Consider the following 22,888-nt stretch of genomic DNA (forward strand, 5'->3'; position numbering starts at 1 on the left):
ACCATTAGGTAATAAAACTCAAAGGAATTAATTATTATGGTCTGTTTTCTCGATGGTATTTGTAGAACTGTAAGTTTGTCAGAGTAGACAAACCAGTTTGTAGAACTGGAAGACTAGTGCACCTACAGTGCAGTTGAGCTGGAATTGCGATAGTTTCTTTCCGAGTGTCGCAGCTTAAACTCGATACTAAGGTTGCTAGTGAGGCCTCCCTTCGGAGCCTACTTGACATTTCTGTCCAGCATCCCCCTCCACCCCAGACAGCGACACTCGAGAGATCCATAAGTTACCAAAGTTACCTCGCCGTGAACGTTGGTTAACCTCTCCGTCATCTAGCATTCATTTGCTCTCAAATACATAGTTATTGTTGTGCATAATTTGAAGACAAGGTGTGTTTTTAATTTTCCTCCGAATTTCCTTTTCTTTAAAATATATGACATCGTGTGATGTCACAATACTGGCATAACTCGATGTGTCACTGTTGACGAAAGTTATTTAACTACTAATTGATGGGTATACTAACGTTTTTCACTGACTAAACTCAGTTGTTAAGTTGGTATTATAATTACTTTATATGTTACAATAATTGCCGTATGTCTAATTGATTTCTGGGTTTTGGTTAAATCTTCACAGTCTTCTTAATCGGTTTGTACGTTATTATAATCACTGATCGTATGAAACATTATCTAAAAATGGCAGTTATATTGCAACTTGCACTGTGTGTAATAGCAATTGGGTACCCCAAATATTACATCACTATAGGATATTGGAGGGGAACTACTTTAGTACATCTGCATGTGGTTAAGGTGCTAGGGCCTAGGTATGAGACTTTGGTTCGGCTAAAAACTAGTCCGATTAAATATGGGATACCAGTATATGGTTAAAAAAACACGAGGCGACCCGCATAAGAAAATCAATATGTTTATGAAAACTTGATACATTCCCATATGCCACCAATGCGGATATTATCAAAGACAAGTACGTTGCCGTCAGGTGACGCTATAAAATGTTGTTTCTATACATTGTGTATAGAACATTTTTACACCATTTCCATTTTTTGTGATCTGGCCAATTAGCAAACACCACAATGCCAGTTCATTGCAATAAATTCGTAGTTGTTTGCAACACCACTGGGTAAATCAAGAAATCTTTTGTCGCCAATGTCCATTCAGAAATCGATGTGCGTGAAACTGTACGTAGCAGTGTGTGGAATTCAATATGGTAAACCCATTCATTACTAAAATATAGTCTGACAAACATTAAAACTGAGAAGTAATGGTATAAAAGGTTTATCAGGTTAATACCAGAAGTGTTACACCGTCTGATGGCTAATTTTACAAAGCAATTTCATCTAAATTGACAAAGCATTGTAGTTTTGATAAAGCACATAATTCCTCCGGAAGGTAATGATACGGAATAAGTAGACAAGGATCTTGTGATAGATTGTTTGAGACATCTGACAGAGTCTGGTCTCTGTGGGAGGTTGTGCGGTTGTTGATGGCATCTCAAACGTTTCCATCAGAGATGTCCCTGTCGTGTCTCAAGGGAGGTCTTCCCCGTGATGACGTTTATTTAGCGGAAAACTCAGAGCAATAAGTTAAAGCGGCTAGGAGTGGGTTGCTCTCAATTTGCGGAAAGCTTTATCCTTCATTGTGAAGCGAGACATCTGACAGAGTCTGGTTTCCTTGGGAGGTTGTGCGGTTGTTGATGGCATCTCAAACGTTTCCATCAGAGATGTCCCTGTCGTGTCTCAAGGGAGGTCTTCCCCGTGATGACGTTTATTTAGCGGAAAACTCAGAGCATTAAGTTAAAGCGGCTAGGAGTGGGTTGCTCTCAATTTGCGGAAAGCTTTATCCTTCATTGTGAAGCGAGACATCTGACAGAGTCTGGTCTCCGTGGGAGGTTGTGCGGTTGTTGATGGCATCTCAAACGTTTCCATCAGAGATGTCCCTGTCGTGTCTCAAGGGAGGTCTTCCCCGTGATGACGTTTATTTAGCGGAAAACTCAGAGCAATAAGTTAAAGCGGCTAGGAGTGGGTTGCTCTCAATTTTTGGAAAGCTTTATCCTTCATTGTGAGGCGAGACATCTGACAGAGTCTGGTCTCCGTGGGAGGTTGTGCGGTTGTTGATGGCATCTCAAACGTTTCCATCAGAGACGTCCCTGTTGTGTCTCAAGGGAGGTTTTCCCCGTGATGACGTTTATTTAGCGGAAAACTCAGAGTAATAAGTTAGAGCGGCTAGGAGTGGGTTGCTCTCAATTTGCGGAAAGCTTTATCCTTCATTGTGAGGCGAGACGTCGGACAATCTGTGTAATAGCCCCCTCTGTGCCCTGTAGTGGTGTAAGCTGGCGTTTCTTTTCTGTCCCTCGCTTAATTAAAGTAGTTTCCCAAAAGAAATTCAGTGCGTAAATTTAACATGTTAAGAGAAAGTAACCGATTTAATGTATTCTTAAATTTCAACAGATGTGGGTATGAGAACTAAACGTATAAATTGAAGGCGAAGTTGTAACAGTTTAACGTCAAATGACCGACATATTTGTTGTGTATTATGTTGTATGTCGTTGTATTCACTTGTTTAACGTATGCTCTTATATAAGGAAACTAAAAAGATAAGTCGTGGGTAAGTGGTAAAGGTTACGTTTCAAACAAGGGGTAAGTTTAAAGTATGTGACGTGTCTTTCGGAACAATTGTTTACAACATAGAGAGGTGTAAAATAATTCTAGAACATAGTTTTTTATACTTTACACCGCCCAGCAACACAAGCAAAGACGCTGGAAGAATGGTTATGAGTATTACAAAACATGCATGAACATTAATATTACGGACAGAAAGTTATTGTTGAATTGACGTTGCCACCAACTAGCTAAACTCTATAAAGCCGAGGTAATGTTTGGTTGGGGTAAAAGTTTCTTATGTGGTCGTAAAAACACGAGTAACAAATATATGTATGATTTACAATGTTCAACTGGGGATTCGGCTCTGAACTGAAATTGTTGTCACCATACCCCTAGGTCTATATTAGGGTTTAGCTGAGAAAATATTTGTTCGGCGCAAGTAAAAAAATGGAGATTATCTATTGGTGAATAACTGCAATATTGAACTGGAGCATGGCTCTGAGCTGATATTGTTGCCACCACTCCATTGTAGCTGAGTAAATATTTATATGGTGCAGGCAAACACTTGGATTATAGTGTATCGATTTGTAACGTGCACTGGTTCATGGCTCTGAGCTGAAATCGTTGCCACCGTCCCTCCAATTTGCGGGATCGTTATAACACTGTAGCTAAGTAAATATTTGTTTAGTGCAGGCAAATACTTGGACTATAGTGTATCGATTCATGACGTGCACTGGAGCATGGCTCTGAGCTGAAATCTTTGCCGTGGTCCCACCAATCTGCAGGGTCGTTATAAGACTGTAGCTGAGTAAATATTTGTTTAGTGCAGGCAAATACTTGGACTATAGTGTATAGATTTATAACGTGCACTGGAGCATGTCTTTGAGCTAAAATTGTTACCACCGTCCCTCTAATCTGCGGGGTCGTTATAAGACTGTAGCTGAGTAAATATTTGTTTAGTGCAGGCAAATACTTGGACTATAGTGTATCGATTTATAACGTGCACTGGAGCATGGCTCTGAGCTGAATTCTTTGCAGTGGTCCCACCAATCTGCAGGGTCGTTATAAGACTGTAGCTTAGTAAATATTTGTTTAGTGCAGGCAAATACTGAGACTATAGTGTATCGATTTATAACGTGCACTGGAGCATGGCTCTAAGCTGAAATCTTTGCAGTGGTCCCACCAATCTGCATGGTCGTTATAAGACTGTAGCTTAGTAAATATTTGTTTAGTGCAGGCAAACACTGATACTATAGTGTATCAATTTATAACGTGCACTAGAGCATGGCTCTAAGCTGAAATCTTTGCAGTGGTCCCACCAATCTGCAGGGTCGTTATAAGACTGTAGCTGAGTAAATATTTGTTTAGTGCAGGCAAATACTTGGACTATAGTGTATCGATTTATAACGTGCACTGGAGCATGGCTCTGAGCTGAAATCTTTGCAGTGGTCCCACCAATCTGCAGGGTCGTTATAAGACTGTAGCTGAGTAAATATTTGTTTAGTGCAGGCAAATACTTGGACTATAGTGTATAGATTTATAACGTGCACTGGAGCATGGCTTTGAGCTGAAATTGTTACCACCGTCCCTCCAATCTGCGGGGTCGTTATAAGACTGTAGCTGAGTAAATATTTGTTTAGTGCAGGCAAATACTTGGACTATAGTGTATCGATTTATAACGTGCACTGGAGCATGGCTCTGAGCTGAAATCTTTGCAGTGGTCCCACCAATCTGCAGGGTCGTTATAAGACTGTAGCTGAGTAAATATTTGTTTAGTGCAGGCAAATACTTGGACTATAGTGTATCGATTTATAACGTGCACTGGAGCATGGCTCTGAGCTGAAATCTTTGCAGTGGTCCCACCAATCTGCAGGGTCGTTATAAGACTGTAGCTTAGTAAATATTTGTTTAGTGCAGGCAAATACTGAGACTATAGTGTATCGATTTATAACGTGCACTGGAGCATGGCTCTGAGCTGAAATCTTTGCAGTGGTCCCACCAATCTGCATGGTCGTTATAAGACTGTAGCTTAGTAAATATTTGTTTAGTGCAGGCAAACACTGATACTATAGTGTATCAATTTATAACGTGCACTAGAGCATGGCTCTAAGCTGAAATCTTTGCAGTGGTCCCACCAATCTGCAGGGTCGTTATAAGACTGTAGCTTAGTAAATATTTGTTTAGTGCAGGCAAATACTTGGACTATAGTGTATCGATTTATAACGTGCACTGGAGCATGGCTTTGAGCTGAAATCTTTGCAGTGGTCCCACCAATCTGCAGGGTCGTTATAAGACTGTAGCTGAGTAAATATTTGTTTAGTGCAGGCAAATACTTGGACTATAGTGTATCAATTTATAACGTGCACGGGTTCATGGCTCTGAGCTGAAATCTTTGCAGTGGTCCCACCAATCTGCAGGGTCGTTATAAGACTGTAGCTGAGTAAATATTTGTTTAGTGCAGGCAAATACTTGGACTATAGTGTATCGATTTATAACGTGCACTGGAGCATAGCTCTGAGCTGAAATTTTTGCACCACCCCATTGTAGCTGAGTAAATATTTGTATGGTGCAGGCAAACACTTGGATTATAGTGTATCGATTTTTAACGTGCACTGGAGCATGGCTCTGAGCTGAAATCGTTGCCACCGTCCCTCCAATGTGCGGGATCGTTATAACACTGTAGCTTAGTAAATATTTGTTTGGTACAGGTAAATACTGATACTATAGTGTATCGATTTATAACGTGCACTGGAGCATGGCTCTGAGCTGAAATCGTTGCTACCGTCCCTCCAATCTGCGGGATCGTTATAACACTGTAGCTTAGTAAATATTTGTTTGGTACAGGTAAATAATGATACTATAGTGTATCGATTTATAACGTGCACTGGAGCATGGCTCTGAGCTGAAATCGTTACCACCGTCCCTCCAGTAAATATTACATAATGTGCTACGTTTGTATCTTTTATTTACCTTGTACCAAAGTTAATTGTTGCACTAAAGCTGCATAAACCATACGAGCACTAAAGTCAGACTGGTGTTGTCGACATAAATAAATACAGTACAACTACGACTACAGTACGAGCGCTAAAATGGGTGGCTTGTAATGTTTGCATTGCGTTTTTGTTAACAGGTAATCATCGTAATTTAAATTCAGTCAGGGTCATCTGTGTTTTAGTTTATACATTGACTACCATTTTTACTGTTTGTACACAAACGTTTCGTACACAACTTTTTACTCTATTTACATAATATTTTTTGTGTACATAACATTTTACATAATTGGCGTAGACCAGCGGTTTCCAACCCCTAGGGGTATGCAAGGGTGTACTCAAAACATCAATAATGGCGGAAATCGTTATTTTAAAATTATTATATAATTGCGTAAATGAACTGTCCATATGTCAGAGTGCCTTAGTGCGTAGTCAGTCATGGCATGCATGACTTACTGAGCAAGCATGGACTGGACGCATGAACAATACAAACACTACTTGTGAACTGTGTTTAGTGATTGTTGGTATGTATTTAATGTTTAATATTTTTTATAATAGTAGTTACAACTTAAAGTGACTGAAAACTGGATCACTATAAACCTCTGTAAGTATCGCAGAGATTCATCTTGTTGAATTAGCAGCAGTTCGGTGCAAATTTATATACAAAACGGATTCGACAAGAGTGCATCAACAATGAATGCTTTGCTGCTAAAAGGGAAGATAAGGTCTGTTAAGAAAATGCAGAGCAGCAGTTCTCCGGAGATACGTAAAGAAAAGAAAATGTGTTAATGTATACTTGAAGTGTGGACTCTCCTTCATTGTTGGTAACGGCTGTCAAAAACCATACTAAGTTGTGTGTGGACAAATTTGATCTAATGGCAGTATGAGCCCATATCTGTTAGTACGTCACCTTAATGCAAAGCATTCAAACTTCAAACAAAAATACATTACTTTCTTATAAAGATTAACGAAAAGCCCTAAATGTGAATTCATTTTTTCATCTGTAAACAAAGTTAATGAGAATGTTGAGCCGAGAAATAAAGTTAAATGGTTTTTTGAAGATTACTCTTTTGAATTACATTGCAACTTTTTGAAAGTGATGAATTGGCTTCAGTATCTGGCACACTTGAGTGTTATTTTTTCATAAATAAGTTTAATTTTAACTATGACATCAATAAAGCACTGAAGTATATGTTGCCCTTTAAAATCACAGTACTTATTGAGAGAGCCTTCGTATGTATTTATAACAAATATACATAGGAATAAACTTGAAGCATTGGCAGGTTTGAGGCTGTACCTCTCATCATTCGACCAGATGTTAAAAAGCTGAGGTCTGGTAAACAAGTTCAAGAATCCCATTGAGTAAACTTTTCATAAACTTTTTTACAACAATATTTTCCTCATGATAGAAACGATTTTTTGCATCGTGTTTGTCTGTGTTTCATATGTATGGAAATTTATATTAAGTTTTGTGTCGCAAAATAAAACGTCTTATATTTCATATAGTATGTTGAGGGTTTTTGTGCTCTTTTACACTAACATTATATTAAGATTAATAACAAAAGTCTATATGTAAATTATTGGTGGTGTGAAGGTTGGGAAGAAGGGAGTACTTACTTGTTGGGGAAACCTTACTCAAGGGATACCGGATATAGAAAAGATTAAGAACTACTGGAGAATAATCATAATCATATTTTTCTTGCTTTCAAACAATTTTACATTGCAATTGCAAACGTCGATAAATTAAGCTAAAACCATGCATGCATTACATTGAATTCTCTCTCTCACTCATACCTGGCTTCGGTATCGTTACTTAGTTACGAAAAATAGTGGTTCCAGCGGTTTAACATGAACTCATCCTTCAGGCACTAAAAGGTCATTTAATTGAGCTCCAAACAGTGTTGGGTTGTTGACATTTTTTATCCTCTCAGGGAGATTATTAATTAATCTGACACCAGCTTGTGAAGGAAGTAGCTGTCCCCACCTCTAGTATAATAGCTGTGGACGTCTCTGCCCCGCACTAACTCACATCGGAATCGGCAATGCAGTGCTACATCCAAGATAGAGAGGCAGGGTAAAGTTAGAAAACTATACTGTGATAGCTTCGCGGCACGACTCTCTTGGTTTCAATTTGCACATAATTCTGCTGAAGAGATAATATACTCGTACAGTATAGACTTAAGAACAATAATATTCATCTTTATAAACATGCAATGTATTGTTGTGTGATATGATACACGACAATAATAAATGTGTAAGGATAACGTAAATCCTTCAAAAAATAAATCTTTCAATGTAAAGTGTGACATATTTCGTATCTACATTCAGTTCAGATGCAGTTTAAACATTTATTTGAATTATTATACGTATTTTTTCATGCATTATAATCCAATACTTTTAAAATCGATTGTAATTTCTTTGCAGTAAAGAATAATTTTTAATTATTGATTGTAAATTTGCCAGTGTTTAATTTTATATAAATACTAACTGCTGAACATTTTTATTTTTAGTTTATTTTTATATAGACTTTTGCTAATTAGAACGTTTTTTTTGTTTTTTTTTTTTTTTTTTTTTTTTTTGCAGAGGGAACCTTCAAAAGGTACTGGCGTCCCAGTTATGTGGGATTTTTACCCACTAAACCACTCTGCTGCCACGTCCTGTCGTGGCCGTACAGCACCTGGACCCTAGGTCCACTGACTGTAGAGGAAGCTCTGAAACATACTGTTAACTTGGCCTAATTAGGTTATGTTGTTTTCTGAAACAAAATTTGGTTAGTGTAATTTGCTGGTACGTCCCAGGATTGGGATCGCGGCTTCATCCTTGGGATGAGTATTCTTTACGGAGGGTCGTCCAGTATTGTAGCTGGTCGTCGCCTGTAGTCATCTGGTCCGGCGTACGGCTCTGCGATGGCTGCGATGTGGGGATACTCCGAAGCTGCAACTGCCACGAAGAATTTCTCTGTAGTTGTCCTCGCGAATACGTCTAGAGTTGGGATCTGTAATGTGTTTCTTATTGTTTCGTTGCGGACGAACCATGGTTGGCGGGTGATGGAGCGGAGAGCCTTGGATTGGATGGTTTCCAGGGCTTTACGATTCGAGCGGCTGCAGTTTGACCACCAAGCTGTGCAAGCATACATCATTAATGATCTGACAACAGCTAGAAAGATGGAGACTTTTGCACCCATTGGTAGGGATGATCTACGGTTTATTAGAGGACCTATTGATCCTGCGATCCGCTTGGCCTCTACTGCTTTCTTTTTCGCGTGAGGACCGAAGTTTAACCTGGAATCAAGCGTAACACCAAGATATTTAGCTTGCTGCTTCCAAGCGATCGGCTCGTCATCCAGTGTCACAGGCGGCGGGAGTCTCTGCGGCATCCTACGGCGCTTTCTGAAACAAACAGCTGTGCTCTTGTCGGTGTTGATGAATTACAACGGTGTTTTGCTTGTGCCGCCAGGCGAGAATGCTGATAATTACATTACAGAGCTCGTGTTCGTGCGCGTGTGTGCGTGCGCGCGCACATATTGTAGTAGTGTAGCGGGGGGATTGTTGCGTAAAAATTGAGCGTACATAGAATGAAGATGATTTACATTTTATCGGCGTAAACCTCTTCATCTTAATCTATTTATTATCCTGCAGGCAAGCATCTTCCTGCACTGACCATTGTTTACCAGACAACTCTGAGCTAGAAAGAGAGAGGGAGAGAGCTAGCCGCGTAACGCGGGTGGATTGTTTTCAATTTGCAGAAAGCTTCGCGCTCCGTGCTGAAGGCGTTCAACAAATAGCTTAATAGTATTTCGTTACCTATCCTCCTATTTTCTCTAACACCATTTCGGACAACACAACAGTGCCGAAGATAAAAGGGCGTGTGTGTGTTCTCTTGCTTCACGTTGTACTAAATTGAATTGTTTTTTGTGGTATAAACTGTGTTGGTTTTGCACCAATTAGGCATCAAGAGAACTTCCTATAAGAAAGTCTTTTTGAAATTGTGTTAAAATATTTTGCTACGAATAGCGAGTGAACATCCCTCAGAATAAATGCAGTAGATATCAATTTACTAAAAGTGAGGTGGTCGATAGTAGGTGCTATAGGCACTTGTATTAATCACTTGTTTAAAGAAATAATAAAGGTTTGTTAAAATGACCAACAACATTTCAGGCAATCCGTGATGTTTACTTAAAATTTAGTTGTATTTACAGAATTGCTGCTTGTGCCAACACAACTTCATTCTTTTGTTTGCAAAAATTAACAGTGTGACGACATAACATTTTGTTTAAAATGTTATATACGTATTTTTTTAGTTATTTTAAATTATACATTTATTTGGATCCATAATCTGATTGAAAGATGTGTGTTAATATTATGGCTCATTTAGGTACTCATAACAAACGGATTTCTTGATGAAATATGTGCATTGAAGAAAAAATATTAATTTAATGCACATAGTAAATAATTTATGATTGATTAATAAAGTTCTTAATTACTAAAAATTAATCCACAATAAATAAATAAATTATATTAGGTTGGTTAAATATTAATAAAGAATGTCCATAACCTGTCATGAAAAATGTTTTAAGTTGGTACTGGCTACTCATAATATTTCCTTCAGACCTATTTTAACATCATTGTTGGTTCAGTGTTTCGCAATTAATTAATCCAACAGTATTGTACTTCTTGACAATTTATATTATTGACGGTACATTTATGTTTATATTTTTCTCTGAAATGTGTATTTGACATTTGAGTATCTATATACTCATAGTATTTATTAAATCTGCATTTGAGTATACAATATCTGAAGCGAGTTTAATATAACTAGAAATGTAATTCTCACAACTATTTTTATGTGGATTTAACGAGGCATCTAAGACAATGAAGTCGATTGAACGAAGAAATCGCATCCCGGCCATAAATTAATACGATGACCGGGTTTATGATAACAATACAACAATGGGCCCGTGCTCCCTCTCGCCACGGATAAATTCACTTCCCCACCGCCAGGTGGCACAGCTGTATCCAACTTTTCCAATATTGCAGCTCGCGGTAAACAACGCCCCGGGCAACATTTGTTGCTGACGTTTTATTTCATTTATTCAGCTCAAGTAAGAAACCAAACAAAGGTGTAACAGGTCTGCTGTTTAAAAATCATATTTTAATGGCGCCGTAAAAATTTGTATTTGAAAATTTTAAAAATAACTCGTTTACTTGTGTTTGTTATCGGTAATGTTACAAAAATAGAATAGTCATTGTTTCACCAACTCTTGTTGGTGCGGATGTGTTTTTCGGTGCAGCCCTATTAATTGATACTAACTATATCACCCTCTTGTATATGATTGACTTTCTAACTATTCTGTCAATAATAATGACTCGGGTAAGGTTCTCCCCAGTTATTGGTTATTGTGTTTGTTTAACCTTATGTCTTAAGGTTTTTTGACACCTGAAGAAGAGGGTGGATTCCAATTCTCGAAATGTAACAAACTATTTTTGTAACATAACTATGGCATAGTTAACGAAATTCAAATGTTCAACAACTGTTATCCTTTCGATGCAATAGTTGTTTACCTTTTTTGCTGATGGAATATGGAAGAAAACCTTAACAATGCCTGGTGGTACTGATGTTGTGATACAATAGCGCGATACCTTGTTAAGATCGCATAAACATATTATAGTTTCATTTTTCAGTTAGTTTATGAACTAGATCCGTTACGGAAGTAAACCGCTACAAGGGAGATTTCCTAGTTTATAATTATGTGTTAGGTTAGTTATTTACCTGAAGAAGTGATCGGATTTCAGATCTCGAAACGTAGTGTTAATGATTTTTTTTGTATCGCTGAACGATGGAAATGTCCGGGAAAATCGTGTATCGTTCACAATGGAGTGTTGAAGGAGCCGACATAACATAAGGGAAACGTAACACGGTATTACTTACAGAGTTACTTGCAGCATTGCTGATGTTTCACCTTTTGCTCCCAAAATCTACTGAGTTCTTCCTTGGCCAAAGAGGACGAACTAATGTAGCAAGTTTCTAGCACATTTCTATCGTGTATTATGGCGCAACGGTATAGACAGTGATACGATTTTAAGAAGAACGTGTTTGGTCCACTGTGGTGACCGTATGTCTCTCACGGCAGCACGTATTTACTTCTGTCGAGATCTCTTAACTGCTGCTTTTAGGAATTTTGAAAAAAAAAAACAGTTGTTTAGGAACTCTTGTAAACATCTTGTACCCTTCAAATAATTTAGAAATGTAACTAATATAGGGTTTTGTATTCAGTCCAGGAAATTCAATACAAAGTAACAACTTGGATTAGCTGGATTTTATGCTTCACAAACATTAAAACTATTATTAATAACAAGCAACAATCGTATTTTTGTCATTTATTGTATTTTCATGCGTTTGTGTATTAATATTTTTTGAAAAGAGGTATCCAGGATATAAGTTTGGAAGGAGGGTAAACCCATCATTCCATATTACGTGTGGGAGTTATAGATCTGTCACCTTTGCATTTTTCATATTCTGTATTAAAAATGCCAATAATATTTGCTGGAAGATGTTTCTTCCATAATAGATGGCCTATCTCGTTGCTTTGCATTATACTGTGTACATGAATTCTTAAACAGATTTTATGGCATTGTACTCAGTTGAGATTTTATGGGATGTAGTTGTATTAGGAGTCACATTTATGTCATAACTGTCGATTGTCTGATATAAGGTATTTATGGCACTCGGTAGTGTCAGTTGCGTAGTTCGCAGTAAGGATTCCCCCCCCCCACCCTCACCACCCACTTAAAATATCGGATAATGTGGTTCGGCTCCCCCAGCTGATACATCACTGATACTAATGGGGCTAAGACATGTATTAATAATTATTAATATGTTGTATTTTGTAGTTTATATGCCTTTTTGCATGGTAACTAATACGTATCTGAGCCTAGCTTGAAACGGAGTTATACATATTTAATACCACTAGTTAATTAGGCCTACTACACATTTTCCAATAATGATTTTACTTTTGTGAGGCCTTTCAAAAATAAAATTAATATTGGAAATGTGTAGTAATTTACAAGTGTTATTAAATATAAAATCTTTCCAATGCCCCAATAATCTTCAATATAAATATTCTTGGGAAGGGGGTCTTCTGATTATCTCTCTGAACATGTTGCTGATGATTTTTACAACTTAATTTCATTATATTCTCATATTCAAGAATGAGTAAAAAATAAGACAACAAATAATATCATCTTGTCTATTGGTAGTAACGTAGTATATAGATCAGTGCTCTGCATATACTTGTCGTTGCACTTACTACTATATCCTTTCGTTTGCCACTTTTATTGTATTAGTTACACAAGAGATAATCCAGTGATATAAATTAAGGGACAGCAAAACAGCGATCGGACTGCCATCTGTTGAGTGAGATGTCAATTAGGAAACATTTAAATGGTAACAATCAAAGTTACGTAACGCAACCCTAGCGTCGGACCTCAGAAGTAATTAAAATAATCTCCTAGACCTCAGTACACCACGTCCGGTATGTATGATTTATCTCATGTATGTTGAGCCTGATAATCCTATGTGGTGAAGTTGTTTCTCCTTACAACCCCATTGGTGTTTAAAATTTATAACCTTTGCTGCATTCATCGTAATTGTCACGTGACTGATACTCTTGGTTATTGACAGTTGTGTGTCTTGTGTTTCAGTACATGACGGAGAAGATGGGGGGCGCGGAGGGCACCAAATTGGACCTCGAGTTCGTCGACATGGAAAGGGTAAGTTTACCTTACGATTCTATTACTTATAAAACTCAAGTGATAAGCTACGCTAGTGTAGTAGCAGTAGTATGTGTATTTCTGTTGGTGTTATTTGTATACTGATTGCTTATTCTCGATGCAAATCTCCTTCTTTCCAAATAACGATTAATCTAATTTCCGTAGAGTTGCAATTGAGACTTTTCATTCATTAAACAACTGTAGAAGGATTTTCGTACGACTTATGACGAGGTTCCGTGAACATTTTTCGTGGACTCCGGTAGATGGATTTTTTACCGCTGAGAGCAAAGTACAAACTAATTTAAATGCAGCAGACTGTAAGAGAGCCTTCATTTGTCTCTGTCTGACTCTTCCCTGTCAACTTTACAACTGGAACTGCCGCTGTCTTGTGTTCCTCCTCTGAGACAGCCAATTTGTGATACTCTGAAACGTGGAAGGCTTTTGCAAACAAGTGAGTTCCAGTTTCAAGCTTTGCTTTTATAGAAAAATCGTATTTTAGGTATACTATCGTGATAGGTTTGAAAATCTGATTCCGTCAATAAATCGAATTGGTATTTTATATTTTTTTTAATTTATTCAGTTAATTCCGAATGGATATTAAATAATCTAGGAGTGTAAACAGATTGACTTTTATGGATTGTCGATAAGTTATTAGCTGTTCTAAAACTACGTTGAGTTTTTCTCCATTAGTCGTTAAAGTTTGGCCACTAATATATTTTAAGATTGACTTTATGAATTTTCGTTAAGTTATTAGCTGTTCTAAAACTATGTGAGTTTTGTTCCATATGTCATCAAAATCTTTGTCACTAATATATTTTAAGATTTGATTTTTATGAATTATCGATAAGTAATTAGCTGTTCTAAAACGAAGTTGAGGTTTGCTCCATAAGTCGTTAAATTTTTGGTCACTGATATATTTGATTTTTCTATAAAGAGTTGTACAACATATTACATTTAACAAGTACCCATCCAACAGGAAAGGTTTAAACAATGTCCTTAAAGAATAAATAAAGATGGTAACAGGTACAGATTGGCTCTTGATCACAAGAACATTTTTGATCACAAGAACATTCGTCATCCTACTCTTATCTTTCTTGCTGAAATATAACGGTAATTTCAGAGTTAAGTGAGTTTAATCGCTTTGATGGCCTATAAACAATGTTACTTTTCACTCCCAGGAGTTGTTTTATGTCAAGCGGTTTTCATTTGGTTATGTTTGTTGTACTTCAGTTTCATGTTCCAAATAATAATTTGTATTTGTACAGAAAAGTTAAAATAAATCTATATTTTCAGTAAATAATTTAATTAGAATATGGAAATAAGTCTTCTGTTATATTATTGTATTGTAATCCGAGAAATGAGGTTTTAGTAATTAGGTTAAATGATAATGATCACTAGCAGTTACCCGCGGCTTCGCACGCGCTTTTCTTTAATGAGAGTCCGTAGCCTACTTTGTTAAAGCACTTATAATGTAATATGATTACCCTCTATGATATTTTTCAAAAGTAAATATGCATGCGATCAGGTTCATATTATTTCAGTGTATAAGTATAATCAGAGGTTGATGAAATTACTCAATATAAATTTTTGCGTGTATAGGAGCCTTTCTGGTTCAAATTAATTATATTTCCGATGCCACAACTGAGTTTGCCTCGTTACCCTCATAAAGAAAATATAGGTAGGCTATAAAAAAACTACTTTGGTTTAAAAAATCGCTTATTTACAGCTATTGCGATCTACTTCCGGTCTATTATATTTCCAGCGCCATAAAGGAGTTTGCCTCGTTGTCCCGACGAAGGAAATATTTTTATCTACTTAGGACTGAGAAGCCTACTTCGGTTAAAAAGTGTTTAGTCTTAATGTGTTTACAGTGCTAAAGTTGAGTTTGCCTTATTTACTCGATCAACAAAATGTTTATATCTATTTGGGTGTATGAGTGTGTGTAGATCTTGATCTAAGAAACCTACTTCTGGAAAAAAGCGTTGACTTACGGTCTAAGACATTTTCAGTGCCATATTAGAATTCCCCGTGTTGTCCTGATATATACAGTATAATATATGTAAACACGTAGAACTGAAAAGCCTACTTCGGCCAAAAACCAAAAAGCGTCTATTTCAAACTTTATAAATTAACAGTCTAGTGTATTTATGTTGTGAAATTTGAGTTTAAACGTCTCTTGCAATCTTCTTTTGTTCTAAGATAGTTCCAGTGACATAGTTGAGTTTGCGTTGTTGTCATGATGAAGAAAATATACAAACATTCTATGGCTGAAAACAGGAGTTTAGTGTCAGTTAACTTTTTAATATGAAATATAAATATTATAATTAAAATAGTGGTCAAATGAAATAAACATACGTGTTGTTGTGCTGTCATAATACAATGTTTACACAGAATATTTGATTACATTTGTCAGTATCATTCAATTAATATATTACACAGCTTTAGAGATCAAGATGAAATTGTTTACTACTTTAAAGACCAGTTGGGCTTAGCTGGAGGGATTTCGAAATAAGAATAGGCCTATATTCATTTCAAGATCGTTAAGAATGTCTGTGTAAAATTGCAGTACAATCGATTGCCTGAAAAAAAAAAACAAACAAACAAACAAAGGTACTTTCGCAATTATAATATCATTAGGATTCTCTTAACATTTGCTGCTATCTCATTAGTTAATCCATTTTCGTGGTTTCACATTTTTCTCCCCTAAAGAGGGATTGACACACAAAAAATGGAACAATGCAAGAAAATTTTTTATCAAATAGAAATTAATGAACTACAAAATATAAAATTATATAAACTTAAGTAAAAGGCAAAACTGCAGAACTCAATTTGTATTCATCCATGTCTGCTGTAACAGTTTAGAAAATGTATTATATTTTTTTTATAAATATCGTTAAAAATTTTGTTTGATTTCTATATGTTTTCATGGTTAATATTGTTTTATAAAATACCTTGATGATAATAACAACTGTAATTACCCTATTAAAACTGCTACCCTCAGTACAGTAATCATTAACTTGTACAGATATCTGATTATTTTTCTTTTAAAATTGTAATTGGTCTGTAGTTGTCAGACAGATTTGTATTGTAGTACTGTGCAAACCCTCTCCGGCACCTAACATTAGGCAAGTTTGTTGAGGGAAGTTTGAACTGTCTGATGGGGCTGATATTACACCATTACACTCAGTTTGCGCTGTAACTACAGTTTCGGTGTTGGCGAGCAATTATACTGGAGTTGATACTGTAGTAATAGCTGTTAGTTGTGGTGAAAGTGCAAGCACTGTATACAGTACACTAAGCGTTATCACATACAGACATTCACTGCACACAATACAATCATCAGTATCACTTCTCATAATCAGGTAGCAGTCAAATCTCATCAAACAATTGCAAATTTTGCATAAGTAGGTGTTGTGAAACGTTCTGTTGATTAAAATGTGCTGTATATTATTTTTTTTTACTTTTGAGTGGTTTAGTCAAATTGTCTTTAAAATCAATATAGATTCGTAAAAAGTTGTTTGAAAGTGGTATTCGATGAAGATGCGTAATTAAATCAATATACCACCAAACTAAGCTAGGAAAACTCTAGTGAAACAAACTCAGTAACTGTTTACTTAAGCCACTTCACACTAAACTCAAAATAAATCAACCTAATAGTTGTAAGTATTTCTCATTGATTATTATGGTTTATTTCAAAATATTACTATTTTGTCATTTTTATACAAAATCACCTTTGCTTTTAGCTAGTAATACAATTTTTTTTTGTGTTGATCAAACTAGAACATGTTTTCTTGCTTAATGAACGTTAAATTCAATGTCAACACTGTCCTGCCTTCACAAAACATCCAACTTAAACAGAAAAGGAGTGCATCATTAATCTCCATTTTCCATCTTACATTCAAACTTCCATCAAAATGAGATTGTAAGTGAAGTTTCTTTCACAAAATTTATTGTTTCAGGTTCCCTAACTAAATTTATTATTTTGTAACAAGTGAATAATATTTTAGAAGGTATATTGTGTGAAAAAATACGATTAATTGCTATGTTAAAATAATAAATTTAACTTTTAGATGTCCTATTATATAATTTGAATGAGGGAGGAAAGAAGAATTCAGTTGTGTAGCCATCAATCTGTGGACGATAAGATGATAAGATGAGCGCAGGAACCCCATACATGTGGTGTGGACAATGCCAGTATCTGTAGCGGTGCAGTGACAAAGGATAACAATGGGGGAGCACTACTGGAAAATTAATCCCACATTTAGTACCCAGTCACAGTCACGGACTGCGGTTTGCACTGTTCACCATTTAATGTTCTATAAATCACCAGTGCTTGCTGTACAACAAATCGAGGTGTGCTGTACTTGATTAACTGTTTACCGGGTGAACATTTATCTGTGTTCACCAAAACATTACAGATACCTGTAGTGATCCAAAAGGGTTCAATGGTGAAGCACCACTGGACAATTACCTCTTCCAGTTCTCAGTCACAGTCATGGACTACGGTTTGCACTGTTCACCATTCACCGTTTATTGTGCTATAAATCACTAGTGATTGCTTGACAGCAATTTGAGATGTGCTATACTTGGTCAGCTGTTTTCCAGGGGAACAGCTATTTTTGTTCACCAAAACCTTATAGACATCTATAGTGGTGCAAAAGGGATCAATGGTGAAGCACTGCTGGACAAATAATTTCTCGCAGTTCCCAGTCACAGTTAAGGACTATAGTTAGCACTGTTCACAGTTTAATATGCTATAAATCGCCAGTGATTGCTGGGCAACAAGTTGAGGTGTATTCTACTTGGTCAACTGTTTAACAAGTGAACAGCTATTTTAGTTCACTAAAACATTACAGATATCTGTAGTGATGCAAGAGGGATCAATGGTGAAGCACTGCTGGACAATTAATTTTACATTCAGTTCCCAGTCACAGTCACGGACTACGGTTTGAACTGTTCACAAATTGATTTGCTATAAATCACCAGTGATTGTTGGAAAACACGTCAAGATGCGCTGTACTTGGCCAGCTGTTAACCAAGTCAATGGTTAGCTGTCATGGACCATGGTTAGCTTCATTCACCGTTTAATATGCTATGAATCACCATAATGCCTATATGTTTAGTAAAACATCACATTTTCGTTACGTCTGCTGAACCAAATAGCTTATCAAATCCTACATAATGGAACAGACTGTTGTTTATCAAAGTAAATATTGTAACCACTTATTCAAACTACAAATTGTGAAAATATATTAAAGTATTTTGTACTATTGAACAATATTTATTTTGATAAACAACATTTAGGTTATGTAAGGTTTCATAAGCTATTTAGTTCAGCAGATGTAATAAAAATAAGATGTTTTACTAAAACTACCTTTCGTAGAAAACAAAAACAATTCTAAGAATGAATAATGTTTTCCAATTAGATCTGTGTTAGCGAAGCATGTCACTATAGGAGCTGGAAAAATTTTATTTCTGTCTGTCTGTCCACATATCTCGAGAATGAACTAATCTCTAAACTTAAACTTTTGCATGAAGCTTCAATTCTGTATAGGCAACTTCTTGATGATCTGTGGGATTTGGCTGTGCTTCATTAAAGCCTACCACTCAGTAGGCTGCTAACATTTTTTTTTTTTTTTTTCTTGTTCGGGATATAAAAATTTTTCTTTTATATGATTATGTCTCTGCCTTTTCACAGAAATGAAAATGAGCTATATCTTTTCAAGTATAGCTCATTTTCATTTTTGCATCCTATTTCAGCGAAGCCTGTTATGCAACACGTGGTGTTACGCTATCTTAAATTTACCATTTATCGTAACAAATATTAGTCTTACCCAACTGCTTACACTCACACCACTAGTCATTTTTACGGAAATCACTTTATCATTCTAGCGTTCCTTAAACATAAACCAAAATTTAAATATTTGACCCAATCATAATTTTTCTGTATAATCTCTTATGTTTATTTATTTATTTTATTTACATGCAACAATACAGGTTACGCACCCAATTACATTGTGCATGTTTAAATCAAGATGACATGCAATAATACCCACACATTCAAATATAATCCAGTCCAGTCCAGTGTTCCACCAAAATAGTTCCCATTAAATAGATAATTAAGCCTAAAGATAAATAACAGATACATATATATATATATATATATATATATATATATATATATATATATATATATATATATATAACAACGTAACAACGTTACTATAATAAAATTATAAACAAAATAACAACAATAATAAATAATCATAAATATTAACAAAAACAACAAATCAAACTCTGTCAAGATAAGCCGTAACAAAAAGAACATGTGTGTGTGTGTGTGTGTGTGTGTGTGTGTGTGTGTGTGTGTGTGTGTGTGTTTTCACAGTTCACAACCATCTTTATTCAAAAAAATTTAATAATTTCACAATGTATTTTCCCAATGCACCATGCAAGGTGCGCGCGGGAACATCTTAATTTATACAGTGGTGTCCAGCAACCATTCGAACAAACTTTGCCACATTGTTCAGCAGGCCAAAACTAACAAATAATGCAATATAACAGGTGCCCTATTTCGCTTCGTTTAGCGTCTGTCTGTTGTGTTTTTTGGGAAAAAAATTACTACTCAAAAACCACTTAAGATACAGAATTCAAACTTAACAGTTATGTTAACCTAGTGTTGGTCCTTTTCAGTGAAAAAAATAAAACAAATATCTCATTGCATTTCAAAATGGCGGCCGTTCAAAATTTTCAAATTGTATTAGCTTTGAAACGGCTACTTTGACAACAAATTCACCAGGATAACTTTTTTTAGCGTATTTTATTACCAATTCAACAATTTTTGTTTCAAAAAGATTGAATAACAAATAACTGAGTTACAGCACCAAACGTAAAAACAGGTTAAATCCATGCATTGCAAGTACATACAACAATGTAGTGGATTTTTACGAATAAACTTTTTAAGGTTCCTTATTAAAATAGTGAACAATATTATAACCTGAAATTTAATATTTATTTTTTTAAATTTGATTTAAGGTAAATTTAAAAAAAGTTCTTAACCAATTGTGAATCCTGGTTTTTAAATCTTAAAAAAAATGTTAATAGGGCTACGTTATGGTTGGGTATAGGGTTTTCTTACATGGCAATTGTGTGAAACAGCGTAATTAATTCAATGTGTTTGAAAAATTTTATTGAACATGATATTTTTTATTAAGAAATCAATGATTACATTACTGTAAAACTGTCATAATCGTTGCTCAAAGTGGCGTCCTTGTAACTCGTTGCAGATTCTGAAGCGTCGTAAGCACGATTCTCTCACCCCTTCAAAAGGATTACTGTCTTGAATAACTGCAGCAGCCTCAACAACTCTAGCTACTAGATCCATTTCATTCTGTATGGGAGTGGTATACACTAATTGCTTCATGTGTCCCCACAAGTAAAAATCAATGGGTGTGAGGTCAGGTGACCGTGGAGGCCAAGGGACGGGACCTCCACGTCCAATCCAACGATCTCCATACACTTCATTCAAATGTTGTCTAGCAATCAGGGAAAAGTGGGCCGGTGCTCCATCGTGTTGGAACCACATTCTTTGTCTAGTTTCAATAGGAACATGTTCCAACAGCTCAGGTAAGATTTCCCTCAAAAAAACTTCATAAGTTCAGTCTGTTTGGTATAATGTGTGGCCCAATCAAATATCCGTCTACTATTCCAGCCCAGATATTGACAGAAAATTTGTGCTGGAACTTACGTTGCACAATTTCATGAGGGTTCTCTTCAGCCCATAAATGGCTGTTTCGGCTATTAAATATGCCATCTCGAGTAAATGACGCTTCGTCAGTAAAGAGAACATACCTTAAAAAATCGGGTTCATCAACTAATTTGTGAAGGAACCAACGAGAGCAGTCTACCCTGAGAGGAAAATCTGCAGGTTCTAAGGCTTGTACTTTCTGATGTCTGTAAGGGCACAAACGTTCTTCATTTAACACTTTCCACACAGAACTTTTGCATACATCCAAATTATGAGCAATAGCGCGAACGCTGGTGGGGAGGTTTTCTTCTACGAATAATAAAACCTCTTCTTCAAAATCAACAGTCCGTACGGATTTTACCCGTTCTACAACATTATTTTTCAAATGTCCAGTTTCCCTAAGACGAATATGAACGGCACTGAAGACGCTATGAAGTGGGTGCAGCCTATCTGGAAAGCGCTCTCTGTACAATCTGCTAGCTAATCTGACATTGCCTCCAGCAAGTCCGTACACAAAGTGAATATCAGCATACTCTTCAAAAGTAAAACGGTTCATATCGTACAAGAAACAAAGTAATAAAATAAATTTAAATTAACAGGAAAAATTAACAGGAATTACAAAAAAGAACAGAACATTCAAACAGTGACAATCACGTTCAAAACATAGACTTGCCCAACAATGTCTTGATAGTTTGTTTATTAGTTTTTCTTCATTTAAAACACCTGATTTGGTTGCTGATTGTTGGTCAGCTGTTTTCATGTAATATTATGCTATTGTTTTTTTAAGAGCATTGTGAATAGTTTGTTTCTTTTTTATTTGTGTGTGTGTAACACATACTGTAAATGGAACAAAAATGATAGTAATATTTTTTTTAGGTTATAATAATAATTGTTCAGTATTTTAATAAAGAACCTTAAAAAGTTTATTCGTAAAAATCCACTACATTGTTGTATGTACTTGCAATGCATGGATTTAACCTGTTTTTACGTTTGGTGCTGTAACTCAGTTATTTGTATTCAATCTTTTTGAAACAAAAATTGTTGAATTGGTAATAAAATATGCTAAAATAAGTTATCCTGGTGAATTTGTTGTCAAAGTAGCCGTTTCAAAGCTAATACAATTTGAAAATTTTGAACGGCCGCCATTTTGAAATTCAATGAGATATTTGTTTTATTTTTTTCACTGAAAAGGACCAACACTAGGTTAACATAACTGTTAAGTTTGAATTCTGTATCTTAAGTGGTTTTTGAGTAGTAATTTTTTTCCCAAAAAACACAACAGACAGACGCTAAACGAAGCGAAATAGGGCACCTGTTATATTGCATTATTTGTTAGTTTTGGCCTGCTGAACAATGTGGCAAAGTTTGTTCGAATGGTTGCTGGACACCCTGTATATTGTTCATTACTGATTGATGCTGGCAGTCCTAATGCAACAGTCCATTCTATATTACAAGTATAAATTAGTTGATATTTTGCAGACAAAAATTTTAATTTTTTACTGTAAGAATTGAGGTATCTACTGTATAATCCATCGTGCTATGCATTAACAACTCTAAACATTCAACAAAGATACATCGAAATTACACATGAAATCGATGAATCAATTACCCTGCACCGAGTCCGCACAATTACCCTATACAATAACAACAGTTCATCAATTGTAACAATCTATAACAATAAATAAGCAACATATGAATCCATAAATACATAACAAATGAACAGTAACAATATAATAAATTTATAAATACAATGTTTAACAATAAATAAGTA

General features: G+C 35.8%; 1 protein-coding gene across 9 annotated transcripts in view; it reads left to right on the plus strand.

The window, feature by feature from the left end:
* Positions 1-13,259: 13,259 nt before the first annotated feature.
* Positions 13,260-22,888, plus strand: part of LOC124365926 (endophilin-A) — a 71,123-nt gene continuing 61,494 nt past the window's right edge. For 8 of the 9 annotated variants that reach the window (XM_046822052.1, XM_046822057.1, XM_046822058.1 and 5 more), the window contains exon 1: positions 13,260-13,370. In XM_046822052.1, the coding sequence (XP_046678008.1) occupies positions 13,305-13,370 (66 nt within the window). In that variant the 5' untranslated portion in view covers positions 13,260-13,304. The remainder of the gene's footprint in view (positions 13,371-22,888) is intronic. The other variant, XM_046822059.1, reaches the window with a different exon arrangement.

Source organism: Homalodisca vitripennis, chromosome 7 (genome assembly GCF_021130785.1).
Source record: "Homalodisca vitripennis isolate AUS2020 chromosome 7, UT_GWSS_2.1, whole genome shotgun sequence".
Classification (NCBI taxonomy): domain Eukaryota; kingdom Metazoa; phylum Arthropoda; class Insecta; order Hemiptera; family Cicadellidae; genus Homalodisca; species Homalodisca vitripennis.